Here is a 25,829-nt window from a genome sequence, read left to right as displayed (position 1 = left end):
ATAATTTCTTTATAGAGGAATCAAAAAGCTTTGTCTTGCGATATAAAAACTTTAACTTACAGGCACATTTGGCTAAAACCTTGGCTGCAATGGCTTCACCTTTAAGTGATTGATCCAATGTTAGACCCAAATATGTAACACTTGATTTGGATGCAATTTCAAACCCATTACACATCACCTTTAAAGTATTTGATTTTGCCAGTTTCCTTTTTGTACCAAACAAAATTGATTCAGTCTTGCCCAGATGCATAGAGAGCTTATTGTCTACTAGCCACTGGCTGACAGACTCGAGCTCTATGCCAAGAGTATTTTCAATGTCTTTAACATTACACCCTGGGACAAGTAAAACTGAATCATCAGCATATAATAGCAACTTGCACCGTACCGCAGCTGATATATCATTTATATATACTAAAAATAACAGGGGCCCCAGGATCGAACCTTGGGGCACCCCGCATGTTATACTCTGTGGATCAGAAAGGGTCCCCTCAACATCACAGACCTGGGTCCTGTTTGTTAAGAAAGAAGTGAACCATATGAGTGCTGAGTTACTAAAACCCATACACTGTAATTTAGAAATCAAAATCTTATGGTTCACAGTGTCGAATGCTTTTTGCAGGTCAAGTAATAGCATACCAACATAATTCCCTCGATCAAAATTCTGACGGACATAATCAAAAAGGTGAATGAGACAGGTGACGGTAGAATATGCAGCTCTTAAGCCAGACTGGAGCTCATATAATAAATCATGCCTGATGAAATACTCCTCCACCTGTTCATACACAAGGCGCTCAAAAATCTTTGATACAGCTGACAGGATTGATACTGGCCTATAATTTCCAACATCAGCTCTGCTACTTTTCTTAAAAAGAGGAACCACTCTGGCATTTTTCATATCGCTTGGAAAAACACCCTGACTTAAGGACAAATTTATAATATGGGTAAGAATACTATATATAACCCCTGCACTATCCCTAAGAAACCTGGAAGGGATAAGATCCAACACTCTCAGAAAAAAAGGTACAGGGCTGTCACTGAAAAGGTACATCTTTGTACCTTACTCACCCCTGAAAGGTACATTTTAGTACCTTAAAGGTACATATTAATACCTTAAAGGTACATATTAGTACCTTTTTTGTTATGTACCTTAGGGTACCGCCCCAGTGACAGCAATGTACCTTTTTTTCTGACAGTGAAGCCAGAAGCCTTATTCACTGACAGGGTGGAGAGGATCGCTTTTACTTTATCCTCTGTGACCGGGCTAATTACAAATGCACCTGCAGAGACATTTTTACTTTTATAAAAAGAGTTAACAAAATTTATGCCAAATTTGTCAGAAACACCAGGCAATTTACTGACCAAACTGGCAGCAATGGTTGTAAAATAATGGTTAAAATGACAGGCAATCAGCCGCTAATCAAAACACATCTCATTCTGAATAATAAGCCCCGCTTTTCCAGACTTAGATTTTGCCTTGAACTAATTTAAATACTTAAAAGTTACAAAGCTTTTTACAAAGCTGCAGAATACACAAATCATACACACTGATACACATCCGATATTCCCCCAACTGTTTACGTTCACTTAAGACATAATCAACTTTGTTTACGTGAATACTTTCCAAAATGAAAATTTTGACATTTTATGCGTATTGGTCTGTTTAAGTGCGAAAAAAAAAAAGAAAGCTCTATTCAGTACTCGTGCTCATCTCAGATCAGAGGCACAAAAAAACAGACTGAACTGAGCTCTTTCATCATGCTTTTTCAGATTCATCCATATGTCTATGCTTCTCTTTCTCCCAGACATTTACATTTTGCCAAAAAAAAAATTCATCCACTGACTTGCAAAGCTGCTACAGAAACGACTTTTGACTTACAAGGACCTTGATAGAAATGTAGTGGAGTAAAAAGTATGATATTTGTCTTTCAAATGTAGTGAAGTTAAAGTAAAAGTTTCCCTAAAAAATAATACTTCAGTAAAGTACAGATACTCAAAAAGTGTACTTAAGTACAGTACTCAAGTAAATGTACTTCGTTACTGTCCACCTCTGATAATAAGACACAAAAAATATTCAAGTTAAACTATTTTATTAGCTCTATTAGCTTTATCTACCAGCTTTGAGACTAGATGAACAAACACATTCAATCAAATGGTCATTTAAGGAATAATGTACAGTTGTATCAGTTATTAAATTTTTTCACAACATAAATAATGACCAGGAGATGAAATATTGATTTTAGCAGAAACCATCTTAAAATCTTAACTGATTAAAATATTATAATCCTTACAGTGTACAAAACAATCATTCTAGCAACAAGACGAACACTTCAACAATAGAGGCCTACTATTAATACTGAAGTTTCATTTTACAGTAAATACAGTCACTAACTGAGGCTTAAGCTGTGTTTGAATGAATCGAGAGAGAGTTGAAATGTGATACGAGAGACATGGCCTTAGATACCCGGATGAGCGTCATGATACAGCATTGCTATTGACAATGGTCATTATTGGGAAATATCTGACCTCAGAATGCTGTGATTCACCAATCAGAAGCAAGCATTTCAGAGAGCTGTGTGATTTAAGTGTGTAGTAAGACAATCTGCATCTCTGTCCGCAGTCCCGGCCCAGCCCACTGGTTTTGAAGCAGAGGCAGAGCTCGACACTCGAATTATGCTGTCATGGCTGTGGCCCGTCCAGGATCAGATCACCAAATTTGAGCTCACATACTGGGAGGCCGATTCTGACAACAAGGTACAAGGCAAAAACACAGCTAAAATGACTGAATCTGTGTGTGTTTGGCTACAGTGGGTTCAGAATGACATTACTAGCACACTGAAAATAATATCTTTGCAGTTTGCAGTATGTACACTGAATACCAATTTTCTGGAAATCACTCCTGGATGACTTACAGTATACAATGTAAAGTATACAACATGAGCACACTGTGTGGTCTGCTGTATCCTATAATAAAATCCAGTCATTTTGAACACAAAAATTGGATATCAGCTATGTTTTCTATATTGATTTTACCCTATTTTGTCTTGTTTTTAATGGATTGACAATAATAATAATAATAATAATAATAATAATAATAATAATAAAGATAAAATATGTATTTATTTTCACAAAAAATTGCTTAAAGGTGCAGTAAATTATTTCTGGTAAATGCTGTTGATATTTGAAATCACCAAAACAAACGAAACAAACACGCCCCTATCTTGATGCCTCCGCACCTGCATTCATAAACTGTGCATGGGGTGCTTCTCATTTCATATTTGTGCATCCTCATTTCCTTACCTCGCTTCCTTTCCTCGCGCACATCATACCTAGATGTGAATGGGGAGGAGAATTTATACATGTGTCATGGCTTCTCGACAAGAAAAACATCTGCTTAGGATACACCTGTTGGTCCTCGCTCATCGTTCATCTGGAAGCCTCCTCACTCCTCGTACCTCACCTCTTCACAGAGCAATTAGAGAATTGAGATGTCCTTCAAGATGCCTTTGTTTGATCGGTTTCCGGGTCAGAGGCTGGAGTACGGAGGAGAGAGGAAATGAGAATGCATAAATTTGAGAATCACCCATGCCATGCAACAACTTTTTAAAGTAATATTTCCCCTGGCCTTCTCCTCTTTTGTATTTTCTCTCTTTCTATAGTCGTCCTGCTTATGTCTGTCTTATGCACTGAGCACTCTCTCCTCCCTCATCATGAGTGGACACGCCCCTTGCTGATGATTGGTTACAAGTGTGTTTTGCTGCTCGGTCCGATCTACTTTTCTTCAGTGTTTTAAAAAAAATGGCTTACTGCATCTTTAAATATGCAGTCACTATATTGGTCATGTGACAACATGATAGCAGTGTTGTTTTACTATTATTCTTTTTTATTACTATTATAAATGAGCTTTTATTTTATATTCTAATTTTTTCATATTCATTTCAGTAACTTTGTTTTGCATTTATAATTTTTTACTTTTTTTCATATATTTCTGTTTTATATTCATGAGTTTTAGTTTGAATAATTAATTTAATTGAATAATTATGGAAGCTTGTTTCCGCCAAAGATACTTGCGACTTTTTTATCTCACAATTCTGACTTTTGAAAAAAGGTCAGCATTGTGATATGAAAAGTTATAATTACATTTTATTTTGTATTCTGTGGCGCAAACAAGCTTCCATAAATAAATCATTATATCAGTTTTAGTTGACAAGGCAACATTTCAAATTTTCATTTAGGTTTACGTTTTAATTTTCATTTAAGTTTGCGTTTTTCATCAAATATTTATATTTTATTTTATTTCAGTTACCAAACTTTGTTATAGTCTTAGTTTTAGGGTGCGTTTACACTTGTAGTTCAGTTCGTTTGGTCTGTTTGGTCCGGACCAAAAAACAAAATCAAAACATATAGTCCTGGTCCGCTTAGCGTTCACACTGGCATTTTTAACAGCGAACCTAAAGTTACCGAACCAAAGGCATAGGGATACGATCACAACCTGATTGGTCGGCTTTTATGACGTATATTTCGTGACTGAGCTTGCTTACCGAACATTCAAAACAATGCTGTGTGCTGGATTAAACGCAATAATTTTATGCGTGTACATATGGTTTTATTTTTACCAGCTGAGAACTCACGAAGAGCTCATAAAACATTCAAAACAACACCAGGATTTCCTCCGTTGTATGCAGAAACGAAGATCTGCATATATTGATGAGGCACTTTACCTCCTCGTTGCTCCACGTCTGCCCTCTACTCATTTTGGATACACCGATCTTTCCAAATCAGCTGACTTTTAGCGTCGCATCTTTTGACACCACATCCATGTCTTTGGTCCGTGTTGCGTTCATATATCAATCGAACCGCACTAGAGTTTGTTTGGAAGCAGACCGAGACCCACCTTTTTAGTGGTCTCGGCCCGCTTGTTTGGTGCGCACCAGGGTTCAGATGGCAGCGTTCACATATGTTCAAATGAACCGCACTAACCGAGCAACCACACCAGGGTTCGTTTTAATCGAACCAAACATGACAAGTGTGAACGCACCCTCAGTTAACAATGATAACACTGCAGTTTATTGCATACTATGTAGTGTTTTTTAATAGCAGCCACTACAATATAGACTGTGCAGTATGCAGTTTGCGGTACACTAATATTGCATTCTGAACATGGCATATGTGTGTGTCTCACACTCTCTTTATCTTTTATCCATCGCAGTACCACATCACCTTGAACCCAGCTGGTTCGTTTGCTGTTGAAGGCCTGCAGCCAGACACACTCTACAAGTTCTCGCTGGCCGCACGCTCTGAGATGGGGCTCGGGGTGTACACACAACCTGTAGAGGCCCGCACGGCCCAGTCCAGTAAGTGCCTAGTTCAAACTACACCACCTACATCTCAAAGTTTGACCATTTCTTAGCAGTTCAATACCAGCCTAGTCACTCAGCTAAAGATGAGGTATGTTTTTTTAACCACTCCAACTTTTCATGTTTTCATTTGTGTTTTGTTAACCGTACAGTACCATGTCACTTGCTTTTATGAAACATTATTATATAAAACATTTAGTGACCGTCAAAGGCACAAAAATATTGCTGATATATTTTGCACAATGTGTTTGGTACCATGTAATACTGAACACAACTGGTTTTGGTTAAAGACACCTTGACTAACATTATAAGTGGTTTTGGGGGGTATAATTAAAATGTCACCTTTAACATGTACTAAAATATTACTTGTCAATAGAATGTTATTTATCTCGCCCTCTCGCCATACAAAAGACCCTGTGTTTTCCAGAGCAGAGCAGCGCTGGCGTCTGTTTCATACACATTTTAACTCCATCAAACCAGTTTTGAGTGTCAAAAGCTCAAAATGTTCTGGTTTCTGGTTCAGGGTTCGTGTAGAGCTGCAGTGACCGTGGAGTGTGACACACACTGATTGTGTGTGTTCTCTGTGGCGTCAGAATGACGCAGGCGGTACAGCTTAATCTCTATCCTCATCTTCCTCCGTCTCCAGAGATATGGACTAAAGCTGGGATATTTATGACAGCTCCTCAGAGAGATCTCCTGGTATTCAAAGCTATTTGTTAGACATGTCAGCTTTGAAAGGTTTGTTCTTGGTTCCCATAGTAACACTGGCTTTTTCTTTCCGTCTCCGAGTCCATTTTTTTTCTGTCCTAGTGTCTCTGAGTCACTGTCCTCAAAGACCTGAGAGCTAAGACACCAAAATCCCTCTGTCTCTCACTCCCTTTCTTTCTCTCTCTAATGCTGTGTGAGATCCTAGTGAGCTGCTTCACTGCCTTCATAGGCAGCTACCTTCTAAGGGCCGGTCTGTAGAAGGGGAAAAAAAACCCAAGGTCTAGAGATGCATTTTTTAAAAGTTGAACTTCTTTTAAATTGCATGCTGCGTTTTTAGAACTCCATGTATGAGATGCTGCAAAAGACGCAAATTGTGAGCGCAATGGTAAAACATGTTTGTCTAGCTCATATTTACATCGAAAAGTAGCACAGCGGAATAGAAAAACACGTTATATGTGAATGGCGAATGCACAATTTTCAAATCTTGTGTGCATGTTTGAGATTTGAGAGAGAAAAGAATCTGTGGAGGTTCTCCTTATGTGCGTGATGCAACCAGAGTTCGGTTAGCATAATCGGTTCGGATTTAAAAACTGTAGTCTGAGCCCGGCTTAAGGGAGCATGCTGACCCAACTTTAAAGTGACTAACTTTAAAACATTTAGGCTTCTATGGAGCACAAAAGGAGAAATTTTGAAGAATGTTCATGTTCATAGTCTAGTCAAATCAAGTCGCATTTGTTTATATAACGCGTTATTACAAATTGTTTCAAAGCAGCTTCACATTCATTTTCAGCTTTCAGATTTCAGCTGTAACGCAGCTATACAGAAGATCACACTGTCACTATTTAGTTCAATGTTTATTCATTATTCAGTTCAAAATTTAAGTCGATTCAACGTTGATTAAATTTAGTTTGTTGATTATATTCAGCAAAGTTATAGTGTCATTATTCAGCTCTGTTCAGTTTTTATTCTCATCCGATAGTGTCAGTGCAATATCTGTCTTTTTCGGTGTTGTTGCTTAACAGCAATGGTCAATATGAGCTGAAAGAGCGGTATGAACATTCCTTGAAGGGATAGTTCACCCAAAAATGAAAGTTAGCCCATGATTTATTCACCCTCAAGTCATCCTAGGTGTATATGACTTTCTTCTTTCAGACGAATACAGTCTGAGCTGTATTAAAAAATGTCCAGGCTCTTCCAAGCTTTATAATGGCATTGAATGGCTGTTTCTGTTTCCAGCATATGACGTAGGACGCTGGCATAGCGTAAGTTCCGGTGACAGAGGATAGAGCAAAACAGAGGATAGAGCAAAACAAAACTTAACTTATTCTCACCGGAGCGTTCTACGTCATACACTGAAACGCCAGTCTTTCGTGAACATGCGTACAACAGTTAGCAGAAGTTAGAGATTACAGTTTGCAAAGTTTTAAATATGGACATTTTTCTTAAACTTCAGAAGGCCTTTATTAACCCCCAGGAGCCGTTTGGATTAGCCTGACAAGCCAGACCCACATCAAGATGTTGGGTCAGGAAACTCACCATTGACAGGGCTCAATCCGAGGGCGGGATAAACGGTTGTCTTTCAAATTCCCTCTGCACGCAATTGGATAGCGCCATGACCGCCACGACCAAGCAGAGCAAAGAAGAAGGTGAAGCCGAGCAAACGTTAGTTGATAGACTTTCGCCGTATCCAGTCGGCAAAACTCTGAACATATCTTCTTTTCTTAAGAATGACTTCAGTGCCGTTCTTTGTTCTTTTCTCAAAGAAAAGCTTAACTCCAAGTCTTCCAGAGTCGCGGCCAAAGCCAATTCAAAAGACCGCTGTTCGTCAGCTTCTTTGTTTACGAGTAGCACGCAGAACCTCCGCAACTCTGCCGTCATTATGTTAAGCCCACCCACCGACTCTACACACGCTGTGATTGGCCTGACCAGAGTTTGGTTTTTCCAGCTTTCAGGTCTACCGAGAGTTGCTAGACTACACTTGCGGCAAAATACATTTTCTGCCGCTAGGGTGCGTCTAGATTTCTAGGGTACGTTTGGATATCTTTTATGATGGATATATACACTTTTATGGACTTCAAAACAGGAACAGCCATTCACTGCTATTATAATGCTTGGACGAGCCTGGACATTTTTTAATACAGCTCAGATTGTATTCGTCTGAAAGAAGAAAGTCATATCCACCTAGGATGACTTGAGGGTGAGTAAATCATGGGCTAATTTTCATTTTTGGGTGCACTGTCCCTTTAAGGTCAGCATAGCTTCTCAATAATTAAATTATTAACAATTGAATAATTGAAATGTACACATATACTGTTTATTACTAATAATAAACGCTGTGATATTCCATGAAAAAATAAGAATTATCATTTTATGGTGATTTTAAAATCTCCCCTTTTTTGTTGCACCTTTTTTTAAACAGCATAAACATTTTTTAAAGGAATAAATCCTCCAAAAGTGAAAAGCATTTCAAACTCACTGGGTTCGACATTTCACTCCTCTCAATGCACCTTTCCTCTCACTTCAGTCTCTCTCATTTCCATCTGCTCCTTTTCTTGCTGTCTTTAATATTTCTTTCATTGTTCTTTTCTTGCTGTCTTTAATATTTCTTTCATTGTTCTTTTCTTGCTGTCTTGATGTTCTCCTCAATCTCTGTCTGCCTCTTGTCTTTTTTGTTTATTCACTTTTCTCTCTTCCTGTTGTATTTCATTCACACTTTCTTCTCCTGCAGGTGGGAAATAAACTCTCTCTTTCTATTTCCTCACACTTCATTCTCTCTCAAACCGTGTGCTCATTTTCTCATTTCCTTGTATTTATTCTTTTTCTCACTATTTTTTTTCTTCTCAACTCCCTCTTGAATTTCAGATGTGTCCAGTTTCTCTCGTCTCTGTTGTTTTTCTCAGTCTCTCCCAGTTTAATCTTGTTTTCTCACCTATTTCTCATGCCTTTTCCCACACTTTCTTAGTCTTAGTCTTTTCTCCACTGGTGATGGCCATCTTCTTGATTCACACTCACAAATGTGTTTCTTGTTCCTCTGTGTGGAGTCAAACCTTCTCCTATTTTATTTTTTCCTCAGAACACATTTCCCGCCTGCTCTGCTGAATAAAACACAGGAGCCAAAAAGTTATCACATCTTCATAGTGCTGGATACATACATACACCATCTATTTTATCGTTTCAGAAAAGCCAATATGTTATGTTTGTTGCTGCTTCAATCAGATTCGAGTATTCCAGAGAGCCGTGTAACAATCCTGCTGTATATTGTTTTAGTTTTCCATGTTCTCAGGACGAGATAGGCAGGGATTTTCTCTGAACTTGGGTGATTTTAAAAATAAATCGATACAGCATCTCAGAAATCGGACAGGCCATCAATCACATCAATTACATGTCTAGCCACAGACAGTGTGTCAGACAAAATGTATCTGTTATCTCTGTCATACTTACACAGACAAAACACACACACAAAATAGAAGTGAACCATCAATCTCTGCTTTCACCAGCAAAACACAGTATTTAGACTGCAATGTGTGCAGACATGTGTAAAGCAGTGATTCTCGACCAGAGGGACTTAAAACAGGTTCCAGAATGTACTTTGTTAAAACTTTAGAATAAAATAGATGAATTGTGATTACTCCCTGCTATTATTAGATCAAAAATGCAGTAATATTATAACATATTCAATATAAAATAACTGTTTGTCAGGATTCTTTGATGAAAAGAAGTAGAATGTTTATGTAACATTGTGTAACGAGTCTATACAGTCACTTCTTCTGATCAATCTAATGCATTTCTGCTGGGAACAAAAATTTTAAGCTTTATATTGTATATCTTTTGAATCAAATGATGATTGAGGCTATCCGGAATCCTCCAAAATGAGTTTTCATGGTTCATATTTGTGTGTGTGTTTGTATGTGTGTGTTCCTGTTAAACCCAATATCATTGGAACAAAATGTCCCCACAAAGATGGCGGTATCCAAGAGCCCTGTCCTTGTGGGAACATGACTGTCATGGGTAGGTTTAGTGTAAAAGGGGGAGTTTGTACAGTATAAAAAATCATTGGAAAGTCCCCATAAAACATGGAAACCGTGTGTGTGTATGTGTGGGTTCTTAAACTCAAGTTCTGACATTTATCTTCTTTGCAGGCCAGTGGCCAGTTGCATAAACTGCTTAGACTCGTCTTACAAGCGAGTCATTAAGACTGGTCATAACTTTTTTAATTCAGTTACATAAAAAGTAAAATTGTTCTAATTTGCATCCCTTAAGTGCTCGTTGGTAAACTGATAGTTGGTCAGAATAATTCTTAAGACACAGTCTTAACATAGTGGCTGTGTGTATGCAACTAGTCCCAGCTCATGTGTTCCTGCACCCCTTTCCAGCCCCGTCCGCCCCCCCACAGGAAGTGCACCTGATCAGTCTCAGCTCCACCAGCATCAAGGTGAGTTGGGCGGCTCCCCCAGCCGGCAGTCGTCACGGCAACATCGTCAGATACTCTCTGGCCTATCAGGCGGTGTCGGGCGAGGACCAGCAGCGCCACGAGGTCAAGGACATCCCCGCGGATGTGTCCAGCTACGTGCTGGAGGGACTGGAGAAATGGACAGAGTACGTGGTGTGGGTGAAAGCGCACACCGACGTAGGGCCCGGCCCGGAGAGCGGCAGCACCCGCGTCAGAACCAGAGAGGACGGTAATGCTCGGCTCACGGGTGATCCAGATCTGCTCTCCGCACCTTCTAACTAGCACCGCTGAGTCACCAAACTCACCAGCACTAACTCTGCTTCGGGTTACCTGACTGAACGGCATGAATCAACACCTCCCTGTGCGATTCTCTCTCTTTCTTCTATTCCGCTGGAGTTCATGCCTGCTGTTCCTCGCTCTTCTGTTATTAAAGCGTGGCTTTTGTACACGAGACTGGAGAGCAGGAGCTGGTATCTATAGTGGAGTGAAAGTTCAGGCCGGCACTGATACTTTGTTTTGTGAGTCAGACTTTGTTGTGTGATGAAAAGACTTGTGAAGGGAAAGAGTGGGCGAACTGAGAGTTTCGCTGGGGTTCATTGAGATGCTCCCACACAGCAACACACCTTTTTTTAGGGAAGATTATTTTTAGTTACTCGCCGTTCAATAGTTTGCTGTTTTTTAAGAAGTCTTCTGCTCACCAAGGCTGCATTTATTTGATCAAAAATACAGTAATAATGTGAAATATTATTGCAATTTAAAATAACATCTGTGTGAATATATTGTAAAATGTAATTTATTCCTGTGATCAAAGCTGAATTTTCAGCATCATGATCCTTCAGAAATCATTCTAATATGATGATTTGATGCTCTAGAAACATTTATGATTATTAACAATGTTGTAAGTTGAGCTGCTTAATGTTTTTTGCGGAAACCGTGATGCATTTTTTTTAGTGAATAGGAAGTTCAAATAGAAACATAGAAATCTTTTGTAACATTATAAATGTATTTACTGTCTCTTTTGATCAATTTAATGCATCCTTGCTAAAAAAAACTATTACACTCTAAAAAATGCTGGATTAAAAATAACCCAAGTTGGGTTGAAAATGGACTAACCCAGCAATTGGGTTGTTTTAACCCAGCAATTGGGTTGTTTTAACCCAGCAATTGGGTTGTTTTAAGCAAACATTTAACCCAACCACTGGGTTAAAACAACCCAATTCCTGGGTTAGTCCATTTTCAACCCAACTTGGGCTATTTTGAACCCAGCATTTTTTAGAGTGTAATTTCTCTCTTTTTTTAATCTTGTTGACAGATAGTGTGATAATTTGAATGATAGTCTACATTAAAAAAAGAGACCAGAGCCATATTTAGAGACACATAGATTAGATTTGAGCCGGTGAGTAACCACTTTGCAACTAACCCAGAACACCCTGGCAACCACTTAGTAATGCCCACAACACCCTAACGTTTTAGCGGTGAGTTTTGCATGAGCAAGCACCACTCACATTTTCTTCATGAAATGTAAAAATGTAGTTACATCATACTCTGAGTGTGTGCGCCTGCCTACATATGGGGCTTGTTTAATGCTGCTCATGTCTGCCTCCTCTGGGCTCAGCAGTTTGATTGACAAGTAAATGCCGGAAGTACATGTCCCTTGTCTGTTAAGCCTGTCAATCTACCAATACACTGGCTTTCTGATACCCCATCTCTTCTCTTCTTTCTCTGTATTTCACTTTTTCCTGGAGGCAATGTTTTATGAGTGGTTGCTTCCAGCCTGCTTGCAGTGGTGGTAAAGGAACCTGTTTCTCTCCTCTCTCCCTGTGCTGTTCTTTCTGTTTCATTTTAACCCATCACATGCGGCCCTGGTGAAATCAGTCCTTTTGATTTGTTGATTTGTGCGATATTAATGTCACTTTTTAAGAGTCGCTTGTGTTGTATCAGAATAGGCAAACATCAATGTTTTTTTTTTCTTCTTTTGTTTCTATGGGGTTGCTAGTGTGTTATTAGTGTTGCTGCACTCTAAAAAAAAAGTTGCTATATGGCACTAAAAGTGGTTCTTGGGTCGTAATCATAGGGGAACCACTTTTGGTGCTATATAGCACCATATCTTAACAGGTTCTGTATATGGTAGTGGTGCTATATAGCACTTCAGTCATCCCAAAAAAAACGGTGAAGAACCCCTGAAGCACCAAGATTTGGTGCTATATAGCACCAAAAGTGGTTCCCCTATGATTACGAGCCAAAGAACCACTTTTAGGGCCATATAGCATCTTTTTTTTTTGTGTATGTACACTACTGTTCATAAGTAACATCTATAATATAACATCTATTTCTGTTCAAGAATTACTGCTGTTTTGGTGAGCATTAGAGACTTATTTCAAAAACATTAAAGGTGCTGTATGTAATGGACTGTACTAAAGCATAAAAATACCATAATATCTTTGCAGATATTTAGGAAACATGCTAAGTTCACATACTTGTTTCCAGGGCTTGACTTTGACACCCGCCAATTGCGGGTGTATTTCAGCTGTGGCGTGTAACACAGTCACTCTGTCACTGAATTTTATTGTAGTCTTCTCAAAAGGCATCTAATCGAATTGCGCATTATAACCAATCACACAAGATTCTTTTAAGCTTATGAATGCAATGTCATAATCAGAGGCGTTCAGATTAGTCATCACTGAAATGCCAGTTTTGTTCAAAGCGCACTCTCACTCACTGAAATCTGCATTCTCGTCATAAACAAAGCAGAGATGTACGTGCGACGTACAGAGATTCAGTCATCATACAGCATTGACTGTTTTTGTTATATTTCAGCAGCGAAAATAGTTTCAAACAAAAATCACAGCAGAACCATAGTGCATCTGATGTGACTGGCATAAAGTTGGCTTGACGTTGGACGTTCGATATTCGCCAATTTACCCAATAGTTTTTACCAGTTGCCGGAAAACACAGCACTTTGCAGCTATGGACGCCAGCAAACAAACAGAGATTACAGATTCTACCCGACCTAAAAAGCCACGGCATCCATCTAAAATCTCTATGACTGGAAGCACATTAAAGCGAGGATAAATCAACTCATCAACTTACACCATTGTAAGTCTCCTCACCTTCCGTTTTCAATTGCGCACGCTTCTGTTATGTATTCTCAATCTGGCAACCCACGTGAGCGTTGAGCCTGAGGAGGCGGGGGCGGGGGAAACAACTCTCCAATATTTTGAATTTGAACTGCAGTACCCATTTTAACCACTAGCCGTCAAAATTACATTCTGCACCTTTAAAACTTATGAACGGCAGTAGTAGTCAGGGTCTCCTGAGTTATTGCTCTGGTGTTGCTGGACTGTTGCTATGTGGTTGCTAGGGTGTTCAGGGTGGTAACTTGCGTTCTCGGTTCTCTGTGATATTCTCATCTCTACATGCAAGTGTGTGGAATGTTTTACCATCTGCCAAGCAAAAATTTAGGTAGGAAAAAAAGTAAGTTTGATTGATTAGACCAGTAATAGCACACCTTATGTAAGCCCATATTGCACCTAAAAATAAGCAGTAATAGTGATTCTTACCTCAGCAAGCAAAACTCTGAACACAAAATATTCATGTAGGCCTGGGGCCCGTTTTAAAGTTGATGCACTGAACTTGGAAGATGGTGAACTTTATATGCGTTATTCAGTTTCATTTCAGGTTCTTTTGGAGGGTTATTAATCAGGCCAAAATGAGATAAATCAAGCTATTGAGTTTTCTCTTGCATATTCTGGGGAGAATAATGTGCTGCGGTGGCTGATAAGGCTTTAACGGCGCTGACAGAAAGTGAAAAAAGGAGGCTGCAGGTGCAGCCATTGATAAATTAGCCGTGCTTTTTATCTGTAAACTTTTCCATCGCTTCTTCTTGCCTTTTCCGCCCATTCAGAGAAGCTCACAGACATCCATATTCATCAAGAAGGAATGTTGCAATGAGATCGTTCGTTAGTGAATCCTGAACAGAACAGAGCGTTTTTAACTGCTCTATTCTCATAAATCAAAGCACACACTTTGGTTTGAGACTTTCTGAGTTTGATTCACCAGAGTTGTGTATGTCTTTTATGCAGGAAAGCAAAGTAAATGTGTAGTTTGAGGCAAGGTCACGGCACACAGACTCTGAATGCAGCAGGAAATCTGCTGTTTTTCTCATTAGAAATGTATTGCCTTATAAAAACACCCCATGTGTTGTTCTGTGTGCTGCATATTAGCAGGTTGTGATTAGATGCGGTCTGTGGTGCGTGAAGCAGGTCTCAGTAGACCACATCCTGTTTTCACACTTCCTGCATGAGGCTGGGCTGAGAACCCTTATGGGCCGTATCGTGGTCTCAGGTGATCTCTGATCTTTATCATATTATGGATCCGTCGCTCTTCCCGCCAGCACACGTGTAATTTCCCTGTGATATTACATTCATGCCTGGAACTCTGGGTAATGTGCTTTAGGAGCTCGAGTGGAGTGAAGTAGCTGTGAGCACGGAGTGTAGTGTGAACCCGTCCCGTCCGTCTCTCTGCCGACGTTTCCATGGAGATGTGGGGCGAGAACGAGAAAACGAATGAGTGAGACTTGAGAGAGCATGAGATGGCGGAGTCAAACGTCAGGATGGAGCAGGAGCAGAATCTGGAAGATTTGAGGAGCAAAGTCTGCGCTTTCATCCCTCAAAGGAATGCTACGCGTTCAATATGAGTTAAGCTCTATCGACGGCACTCGTGGCATAATATCGATTACCACAGAAAATAATTTTGACTTGTCCCCGAGTCCCTGAGAATATATGATTGATAAAACGATTGATAAACGTTAGTACGCAGACAAAAATAAAATAATAAAATTAAAAATAATAATCTACGTCAATGGTTCTCAACCAGAGGTTTAAAATTATTTTAAATAACTCAAAACAAGGGTTAAAAATAAGCTCAAAAAGCTCAAAATAAGATGTAAGCTGAAATCAAATAAAATGTATATAAAATAATATATAATATTATTATTATTAGGTATATTTTTTTATTGGGTAGGAATTTCTGTTCTTGAGAAAAAATAATTACAAACTAGAAAAGTCATTAATTCATTGGTAATAAAAAGTGTAAACCAGAATTATTCAGGTTCTGGAATTTAATTATGTAAAATTTTTATAATTATTTTTGTATTATTCAGTCTTGCATGTGTCATGTGATAGTTACCTGGAAATTTCTGTTTGTGAGTAAAAAACAAAACAAAACAAAAAAAATTGTAATTACAAACTAGAAAAGTAAACCATGAGGAGCATTATTGGGATTCTGGGATTCTCTAATTATGTAAAAATTATATTATATTATGATTTATATATGTTACATTATAATTATAATTATTATAATTATTTTATTTATTTAAGGCGAGACACAGCAGGTGAAAACAGCATTTTTTCATGCAGTGGTCAATTTTGAGATTTTGGGCCAGTTTTCTCCCTTAACATGTAAGCTTTTTGTGTCAAAAAAAATAAATAAATGTCAACATTACACATTAAGGTGGTTATTTCATTATATTTTGTCAATTTGCGCCTTTAGATATCTACCGGGAATCACCAATTAGTTTGCATTCTAACGTGAGCTCTCGTGCCGCCTCCATTCACAGAATTGCTACGGTTTCTGGGTTGAACGACATGTTTCCTGGAAACATTATAGGTCGTTTTACTCCAAAAAACATGGCAACATTTTTTTTTTAAGGCTATTGTCAGTATTGTCTAATTTACTAAAGCACAAAATAAGATATCCAGAATCCCCTCTGTAAAAGCCCTCTCATCTAACATGTCAACAGATAGAACCAAGAATTTTAAATATGGGCCTTTCCAATTTCCAGATTTGGTTTTTGGAAATGTATGCAAATGACCATATATTTAAGTATATAATACCTCATTTGCATATTAAAACATTATTTACACAAAACTTGTAATATATTTTTTTTCTTATGTTTATGCCAGTAATAAACTGGAGAAGTTTCACAGTGATATCTTCTAATTAAAAAAAAAAATCCCTGTTCACCTGTAGTGTCTCGCCTTAATCTTAATATTTTGCCACTATGTAAATACAAATTTTGAAAACTAAATATTTAAATATTGTCTTTGATAACAGGGGGCATTGGAGTTAAAAAGTTAAGAACCACTGATCTACATAACAATAATAATAAGGAAAATAATTGACAATTTTTCATCCCAAATGAAAATAAACGCTGTTTAAAATGAGTAGTGACAGGGATTGAACGTACATGTTCGTAAGAGTGTGAGAGAGAATCAAATGCTGACCTTGTCTGTGTAAAGTTATATCCAATCTTTACTCTACTTTCAATGAACACATGAAGGCATGTAACATCACATAACACATGTGAGACTGAATAATTCATTCTGCTTTCAAATCCCTATGCTACACCAGCCTAGTTTGCTTCCATTGTAAGATCAAAACTGTAACTTCTTTTTGTCTGTGGTAGTTGATATTACACTACAAAGGGCGTCAGTTGAGCTTAACTTGTATTAAACTCTCTCAAACATGCTGTTAACCACAGGGTGAACGTGTCGATGATTCGCTGCAGGTCACACATCTGCCGAGGAACACAATAGTTTTGTTTATCTGTTTTCAGGCATCGACTTGTTTCCCCGCTGAAGGTCAAGGCTGAATTCCAGCGAGCGCCAAGCACATTTATACAGTTAAATGACTCCAATTAAGTGCAGCCTGTTTTGCTGACGTTCAGCACTTGAGCCTTCATAGATCTTCTGCGCTCTGAGCTGTTACTTCTGGGATGGGAGAGGGTGTTCTCTATCTGGTTATTAATCTCTTAATGCTGCGCTTTTTAACCTTCACTCCTGTCTTTCCTCCCTTCGCTGCCTCCTCTATTGACTATCAATTGACTGTCATTAACATCTACTGAACTGCTGCTCTCTGGCACTCTTGTCAGATTGGTATTCAGCCCAAACTCCAGGGGGAGCTGAGCTGGCTTCCTCCACGAGACGTGTGCGAGAAGCGTTATGTGGGTTTGGTGAAGCCTGTCTCCCAGGCTCCTCGATGCAATGCATTAGTACTTGTGAATTGTGTGCCAAAGGAACAGTTTCCTTAAAATAAACATTTAGTCTTCATTTTCTCACCCTTATGTCGTTTCAAACACTGATCGTTTCGAAATGAAAGTTTATGTTGATCAGCAGCTGTCAAGCTCCAAAAACAAGCAAAAAAAAAAGCATAACAAGCAGCCAAAAACGAATTTTACTCTGTTCTTGACAAAAAGCTGTTATTAGTATAAATGTTTGGATACCTTTTATGATGCATTCATTTTTGGAGTGTGAATATTCTTCCAAACATCTCATGTTGTGTTCCACATACACTGAAAAAAATGTTGGTATAGATATAATTTTCACTCAGAAATTGCCATTCAATTTCAGAAGCTTGTTTCAAAGGCAATAGCGACTTTTTATCTCACAATTCAGACTTTTTGTGTCACAATTACGAGTTTATATAATGCAATTTTGTCTTTATAACTCGCAATTGCAAATTTATATCTCGCAATAGTGAGATAAAAAGTCACAATTATCTTTTAAATTGTTTTATTTAGTCGCGGAAAGAAGCTTCCATAAGAAAGATTGAATTACACACGAAATTGTCTAAAACATACTATGTATTTACAACTTTGAAAACTTATTTTTAGTGTTTGTTTGGAGAGAAAAAAAAGTCATAAGGGTGAGTAAATGAAGCCAGAATTCTCATTTTTAGGTGAACTATCCCTTTCATTTTTGCTGGCTATTGTGAATTTGAGAAATGTAATGTCTAAAGTTATCGAGGATAGATAAAGGAACTAAAAAGCTGTTAAAAATGTGTTGGCTGTAGCCTGGGAGCAGGTTTGTACCTTTCACCGACCCGTGTGTGTTGTGAGTGTGTGATTAAGCATTAAACTTGACTTCTCTACCTCCCACAGTGCCTGGCGCCCCTCCACGCAAGGTTGAGGTGGACAATGTGAACTCCACGGCCCTGCGGGTGTCGTGGAAACCACCTCTGCAGCAGAAGCAGCACGGACAGATCCGCGGGTATCAGGTGGTTTACTCACGGCTGGAGAACGGAGAGCCACGCGGGCAGCCCATCATACTGGACGTGGCCCTACCTGAGGCGCAGGTACTGAAATATCACATGCACAACTGCATAAAGTGCAACCAAGTCACTGTATATGGATGGCCATATTTTTACAAAATCCTAATCATCGTCAATAATTATTGTGGCCTAACCCTGACCCTGTTAGAGTTAGAGTTAGGGTTAGGGTTAGGGTTAGGGGTAGGTTTCCTGGTATTAAAGGTGGGGTAAGTGCTTTCTGGTAACCGATGTTGATATTTCAAATAACCAAAACAAACACGGCCCTACCCCAAAAAGGTCTCGCCCCTATTTTGATAGCTTCGCACCACACAGATGTACGCAACGCAGGCAACGACTATGGTGGAATCTGCTGTGTCAGTCGGCCGAGGGTATGATGCCATCAATAAGTGAAAGCAATGTGTGTTACTATGGTAATCCAGGTCGAATATTCAATGAAAATATCATAAATCCCAAAAACACAAACACAGTTCTCATGAACAACCCGATAGCATGAGCACGACAGTCCAACTAACGAACATATTACAAATATGACAAGATTAGAGGGTTATAGCGATCACCAAAGGAAACAAACATATATTAGGAGTTTATTGTCTTACTTTTCGGACACACTTTGCGAGCTGACGCTTGAAACAGACAGTGAGGAGGTTTAGACGCTCCAGGCTTATACGTTGTGGAAATGAACGGGTCTTTGTCATCACTGAAGTGAACGACAATGCGATCGCAAATGAACAAACAAGCGAACATGACACACAAGCATATTCAAGCAAAAGTGAGTTCTGTGAAACAAAACAAAATCAATGTTACTCGCCTATCGAGAAGAAATAAAGCAATATCGCCTTCACTCCTTGAGTTCTCTCCAGCGCTGGAAAGCTGATACTTCTTGCCTGATCGTAAGCCTTCTTTTGTTCCACAGACATCTTCCACATTTGCGTTATATCTGCCATCTCTCTCTTTCTGTCATCGCTCGCCTAATGTCCGTCCTGTGTCGTGTCTTTTGAATAATGGCGTGCACTGAGCGCTCTCTTCTCTGCGTCATTAGTAGACACGCCCCTTACTGCTGATTGGCTACAAGTCTGTTTTGGTCCATGGCTCGAGACAGCTTTATAAAGCAGTTTTGAAATAATACTTACCCCACCTTTAAAGGTCCCATGGCATGGATTTTTTATTTTATTTTATAATGTTTCCTGAGGTGTACTTATATTATTAGTATGGTTTTTACATCAAAAAAAAATCATAATTTAGAAATAAAAGCCATTTTTTTCTATACTGATATCAGCCCTCTGGCTTGAATGCTCTGTTTGAAGGGGCGTGTCTGCTCTGAGACTTCAGTGAAAACGCCCACTGTTGTGATTGGCTGACATCTTTGCATTTGAAATGAGTGTTAGATTATGTGGCGGAGGGGGTCTGGTTTAGCGAGGTCTGCAAGCGCTGCCAGAGAGGCATGAAAGGCTTGAACATTGAGTACACAGGCAGTCTGTTGATCTCGTGAATGCAGTGATCTCGTCATTGCAACGTTATTTCTCTCACAAAATGCTTTCACCACAACTAACAGCAAACACAACATCGACATGAATACAGTAAGAGCTTTGTGCAGCATAACAGCGTCATTCATTATAACGGCAGTTTAGGCAAGTGTGCGGATACACTCGCGACGTGTGATTGACAGCTCCGGACATTATAAAGAGAGTGTTCTTTGATCGCTAATCTAGCGTCTAATCAAAATTCAAATAACAGCTTTGTTTCATGCTACTAACAGAAACGATATGAAGTTGATTGTTTTAGTCACTGGCTTGATTCACTGATGCATTACGCTTAGGGCATCAAGACGGCCAGCGGCGTGACTGACAGTTTTAAACGATTTAGAAAGAAAGTCTGTGTGAACTTGAATGATTAGCTACACATCAGAAATCACTGATCACAGATCAGGCATTAATGAACACTGTTACTCACTGTTTGTGGTGGTGCTGTTCAATCCATATGGTAAAAAAGTCTGTTTAAAGCCTGTGCTGACATCGCGACTGATAAACGGAATCCATTCTCTCCAATTTCTCTGGGCGGGCAAAGCAGAGGAAGGGGAGGTAACCATAGAGGTAACCGTTCCCCGTATGACGGCATACAGGGAAGATTCCAGATCGGCTCGTCTGAGCTCTCATTTTCTCAAAGGCAGAGCAGAACACCCAGAACTCGGTTTACACCTATCGAAATTTCTAGCCACTTGGGGACCATATACAGGCTAGGGGAACTCATATTAATGTTAAAAAAACTTCATTAAATGAAAATTTCATGCCATGGGACCTTTAAGATGCGTTTTGGTCGATCGGATCACAAGTAGATGACGCTAAAGACAGGTGTAAACAGGGTCAAAACATTTTGAGCTTGTCCACTTTAGACCACTTCCAAAGGTAGTCGAAAACGCATTTGTTAGTGTAAAGCATTATTATTAATGTAGATGCTCATATGGTCGCATGCGCTCGAACAGCCACAAAAGACGCCTACTCTCCGCCTACTGAACTAACGCATAAACATTAGGGGAAGTGCGCCTGCCTGATGGGATTTAAACTGTGTCATCATTAAGACCCAAGTTTGAAGAAGAAAAGTGTACCAAGCACAATGTTCTCACACCATTCCTGATTTCTAACACACTGGTCTTGCGGCTGTCAAAGCAGAAATGAAAGCTGCTGCTCTCCGTATGTTTTTCCGTCGTCTCCGTCTTCCGTCATATGTAAATTGCGCAAGTTTATTTTGTCCATTAGATCGAAAGATCTGAACAAACCCATACGTTTACCCACCCATAGACCCTCCCCTCAAATAAATCAGGACAGAAGTGGTTGAAAGTGGACAAAAGAGACGGATTAAAACACCCGGGAATGTGTCTCCCTCGTCCACTTGTGATCCGGTCGACCAAAACGCATCTTAACACCAGGTGTAAACAGGGCCTATGAAGAATTCATAGACCTATAACCACTACTTAAATAAATGCATGGCTGCAAGTACAACATTTATTGATTAAATTAAATATTTTGTGCAATTTTGAGATCCATCGGATCCCCAAATTTCAAAGAATGTAATTTAATAAATAAAATGTTGGTTGGTTGTCATCTCGATCAGACAAAAGTCAGAGAACAAGTGGGAAGTGTTTTATTCATAAGAGCTTGCAGAGGGATGATCCGAACTCACCAAGTGGTATTCAAATGAAGTTAATATTAATATATATATATGAGAGAAATTCATTTTTGATGAAATGGATCAGGAGCTGTAGTGGTGCTCTAATCCTTGCTGAGTATTCATGGGAGGGTGCAGCGGGCCGTGGAGAGCTGCTATAAGGCGAGACGCGAGCATCAGGAGGATTGTTATTCAGCGTTTAGCTTGCAGCAGCACGCCGACTCTCTGACTCCAGGTATCTGCCTCTCAGTGAGCCTACTGGAGTGTGTGTGTGTGTGTGTGTGTGTACGTGACAGGGAATTACATAGCATGCATGACTTGCAGCATGCGTAATGCTAAGAGGCCTGTGCCTCGTGAATGTCAGAACTCAAGGTACAGAACGAGATGCTCAGTCAAACTGCTGAAATGTTCAGATGCGGCCTCAAAGGATCTGCCTCGTTCCTGTTGGCTGCCCTCGGTGTTGCGTTCACTTCTGCTGTTTTTCTCTGAAGGGTGGAGAACATCGTCTGCTGTTCACACACGTTCATCTTGGGTTATTTTTTTTCCCTCCCAGCAGATAAAACTCGCAACTTGTTTTTCCGTTCATCAGCCGCATTCAGTCTTATCTGGATGGATACGAGGGGTCTTGAGCAAGTTTCTTACATCTTTGCACATTTGTTTTCATCATCAGATGCACATGTTCACTCAAGCAAACTTAGTCATCAGTACATGGACATGTATTTGGCACACTAACTTGACTGTTTGCATAAACACATTTACACATCAATCACAGATCGGAAAGATCTTATTTTATTTTGACTGATTCTCTCTCTCTATCAATTCAATTTTAGATTAGTATGTTTTTTTGGGGGAAAAAAGCCAAAAACTGTATAAAAAAATACATTTAAAAAAATTTACTTTTTATGTCAAAACAGGGAGAAATGAGTAAAGTATCATTAGTAAAATTACAAAAGTAGTAGTTAGAAGAAACAAATAGTTTTTGCTAATAAATAAAACTAAAATAAAACATACTTTTGTATTTGCTTAACCACTTGCATTATTATTATTCAAATTTGTTGCATTTTATAGATTATGAATACTCAGCAAGGATTAGAGCACCACTACAGCTTTATATCATTTTTGGTCATGAACTGTCCCCTGTAATTTTCCACCACAACCAACAATTTTGCCGCTAATTATTCAGTGAAGAGCATGTGATGTATGCAGAAAACAAATAATAATAATTTGTCAAATTGTCAAATTATAAGTTATATAAATTATACAAGAACATATTATTTAATTGTATGTATTTAGAAGACATACAATTATTGCTATAAAATGTTATTAAACACGATACACCATTTAAGATAATATTTTGGAGTTTATTTTCAAAGAGTCTGCAGATTTAAAAGTGTAGTTTTTTTTTTACAAAAAAACTTTTATGTGAAATAAAGCTTTTCACATTTTTACAGAACAACCCCCCACCCCATGCCAGCAAATGAGTAACAAGTAAATAAAGTAAATAAATAATGATGCAAAAAATTATTATAATAATAATGATAAATGCCTATATGTATACTGTATAAGTGCATATACACACAGAATCATACAATATCCGTACATACATATATAGATACACATTACAAACCATTTACTTACACATAGCCTACATTAAAGTAAAATACTATACCAAGTATTGGCCAATACCAATGGTTATTTGGTAAATGATTACCCAATCTACAGTACCACACCTATTAGTACCAATACCTATCCAAAATGTTAAATTCAATGGTCCCCTTACAGAAATTCTATAAAGGACTTCCAAATCTGTAAGAATTTCTTCAGTTTACCAGCAATTTCATATCTGATCTTTTCCAAAAAGTGTGAACATTTAAGGTAAGATAATATAACATAACAATTAAGTAAAGATGGCAATCAGCAAATTTGACATAAAAGATATAATTTAAAAAGGAAAAAATGAATCGGACAATAGTTATTGTAAGGGCAGAGGATGAAATCACCATCATCATCTCTGTCTGTGTCGATGGTTCTTGTTCCTGGCTTTGTGTAATGAAGGCCAGCTGGGCACCGGAGCGTTTCCACATTAGAATCGATAAACAGCAGTTCGTTTGCTTGTTCTCTGTTCAGAAATACCAAATGGAGCATGTTCTGTTCTATTTGGGCCACAGGGACCGGGGGAAGAGATGAGCGGAGATGAGATGAGTTTGGGCTGAGGCCGGCTCACTCATACATCACATCCACGCGTGATGGATTGAATCTGTGCATCGTGTGCTGAATCATTTTGAGTGGCCCGTTCTGTCAGTCTCAGAGGCTGATGACTGCTCTCTCTCGCCACCCAAGTGTTTGGCCATGCCCATGTTTATGGCCGCCATGTCCTTGTCTGAACAATATGAAGTGGCTCTCGGCTGTCCGTCCTGGTGAAGTCTGTCCGGCAGTTATGCTCTTTTCTCTTCCCGTACTCCACACCTCTGAAATCAGAAGTGAAACTGCATCTGATCTGGAGCTTAAACTCAGTTTTATGACTGAAGTTCAGTTCATGCTATCTAAGACTAAGTGTTTAGCAAATATGTGAACAGTCTCTCTTTAATAGCTGGTCTTTTTGCCTGCTCTCCTTTGACCAATTAAAAAAATGAATAGAATGAATAGAAGTTTAACCCTCTGAAGTCTGAGCTGTTTTGGGGCCCTTTAGAAGTTTTGACATGCTCTGACATTTGTGCTTTTTTCAGTTGCTTATATCCGTTGCTCTTAGAAATAAACAGCTTTTCTTCTGAGGTAAATTATTCCAGGATTATTCCTCACCACGTCTCAAAACGATGTAAAGTAGGCGTACATGCACTAATCTTGATGTGTTTATTGGAGTATATGTGGGTGTTGCATGGATTGCGTCAGTATTTTAATCTCAAAAGAATGCGCGTTCCGTGAGCGTGGCCGCATTAACACTAATGAAGAGGCTCACAAACGACTGACATCTCTCTCTTTTCAAACAAATTACATAAACACAGAATATTTGTTTTCACTTTGATTTATATTATTTAAAACCTGACATTTCAACTTTTATTGAATATTTCTTTAGACATATGTCTCATGTTTGTGTGACAAGTATTCACTAAGTTACAGTTCATTGAGTCTCTTTGGCACTGATATGAAAAAATTGAGGCTGTCCTGCCGGTGTGATCTTAGACCTCTAGGGGTTAAGACGTTATGGGTATGTTGCAAGACGTTCTCACTCCCAACTAGTCACATAATGACGCTTAATCAGGACCCCTTGGCGTCACTTTTTAATGCACCCCTTTAGTGTCATTTTCCGATGCGCAGGGTGCTCCATTGATTTCAGTTGTTTGCCGAATGCGTCAGACTAAGACATTCTTTGCATCTGTAAAAGCAGACATGATTTTATGAATATGTATAGGCTACTTTTATATTTTGGAGCAACTAACCCAACTCCTACCCTAAACCTACCCACTTCTCAACAATATAAAACACATAACAAGCAAATAAAGTACAGTCACAGGTATTTATTGCAAAAACTGACCAAAAACAGTATAAAACTATAAACTCATGTTGCATTCCAAGTCTTCTGAAGTCATACAATATCTTAATGTAAAGAACAGAGTTGATATTAATGTTTTAACCACTGAAATGATGATCCCGCCGCTCCCTGAATGCACACACACACTCAGTCAGTCATATCTAATTCAAATGATACACCGACTCTTCACGATGACGCAATCGGTCACAAGACACGCGAGAGCCTATGACATTTTACAATGAAAGCTGACGTAATGACGCAATTGGTCACGAGACATACAAGAGCCAATGCAATTTCACTATCAAAGCTGATGTAATGTTTCTTCGGGCTTTTTTTTGAATGTGTGCATGATCTTCGGCGGATGGAGGCGCTGATTGCTTTTGGGGATTTTCTTCACACAAATCAATCGTTTGGCCTCGGAACACTTGGAATATTTGTACTTTTTAAATAAATTGTGCATGATTTTATATCATATAATACACAGATGGGTAGGTTTAGGGATGGGTTTGGGTTGGGT

At 38.9% G+C, this 25,829-nt stretch overlaps 1 protein-coding gene across 1 annotated transcript in view; it reads left to right on the top strand.

The window, feature by feature from the left end:
* The window catches only part of ptprfa (protein tyrosine phosphatase receptor type Fa), a gene marked incomplete at its 5' end in the record, with an annotated part of 188,387 nt that overhangs the window by 99,881 nt on the left and 62,677 nt on the right, over nt 1-25,829 (top strand). Inside the window, 4 exons of the mRNA XM_079841132.1 lie at nt 2,618-2,751; nt 5,207-5,351; nt 10,436-10,741; nt 18,452-18,645. Of these exons, the coding sequence (XP_079697258.1) occupies nt 2,618-2,751; nt 5,207-5,351; nt 10,436-10,741; nt 18,452-18,645 (779 nt within the window). The remainder of the gene's footprint in view (nt 1-2,617; nt 2,752-5,206; nt 5,352-10,435; nt 10,742-18,451; nt 18,646-25,829) is intronic.

This window comes from Gobio gobio, assembly GCF_949357685.1.
Source record: "Gobio gobio genome assembly, chromosome: 17".
NCBI classification, from domain to species: Eukaryota; Metazoa; Chordata; class Actinopteri; order Cypriniformes; family Gobionidae; genus Gobio; species Gobio gobio.
The sequence above is the reverse complement of the archived record's forward strand: the minus strand, read 5'-3'. Positions and strand labels throughout refer to the sequence as shown.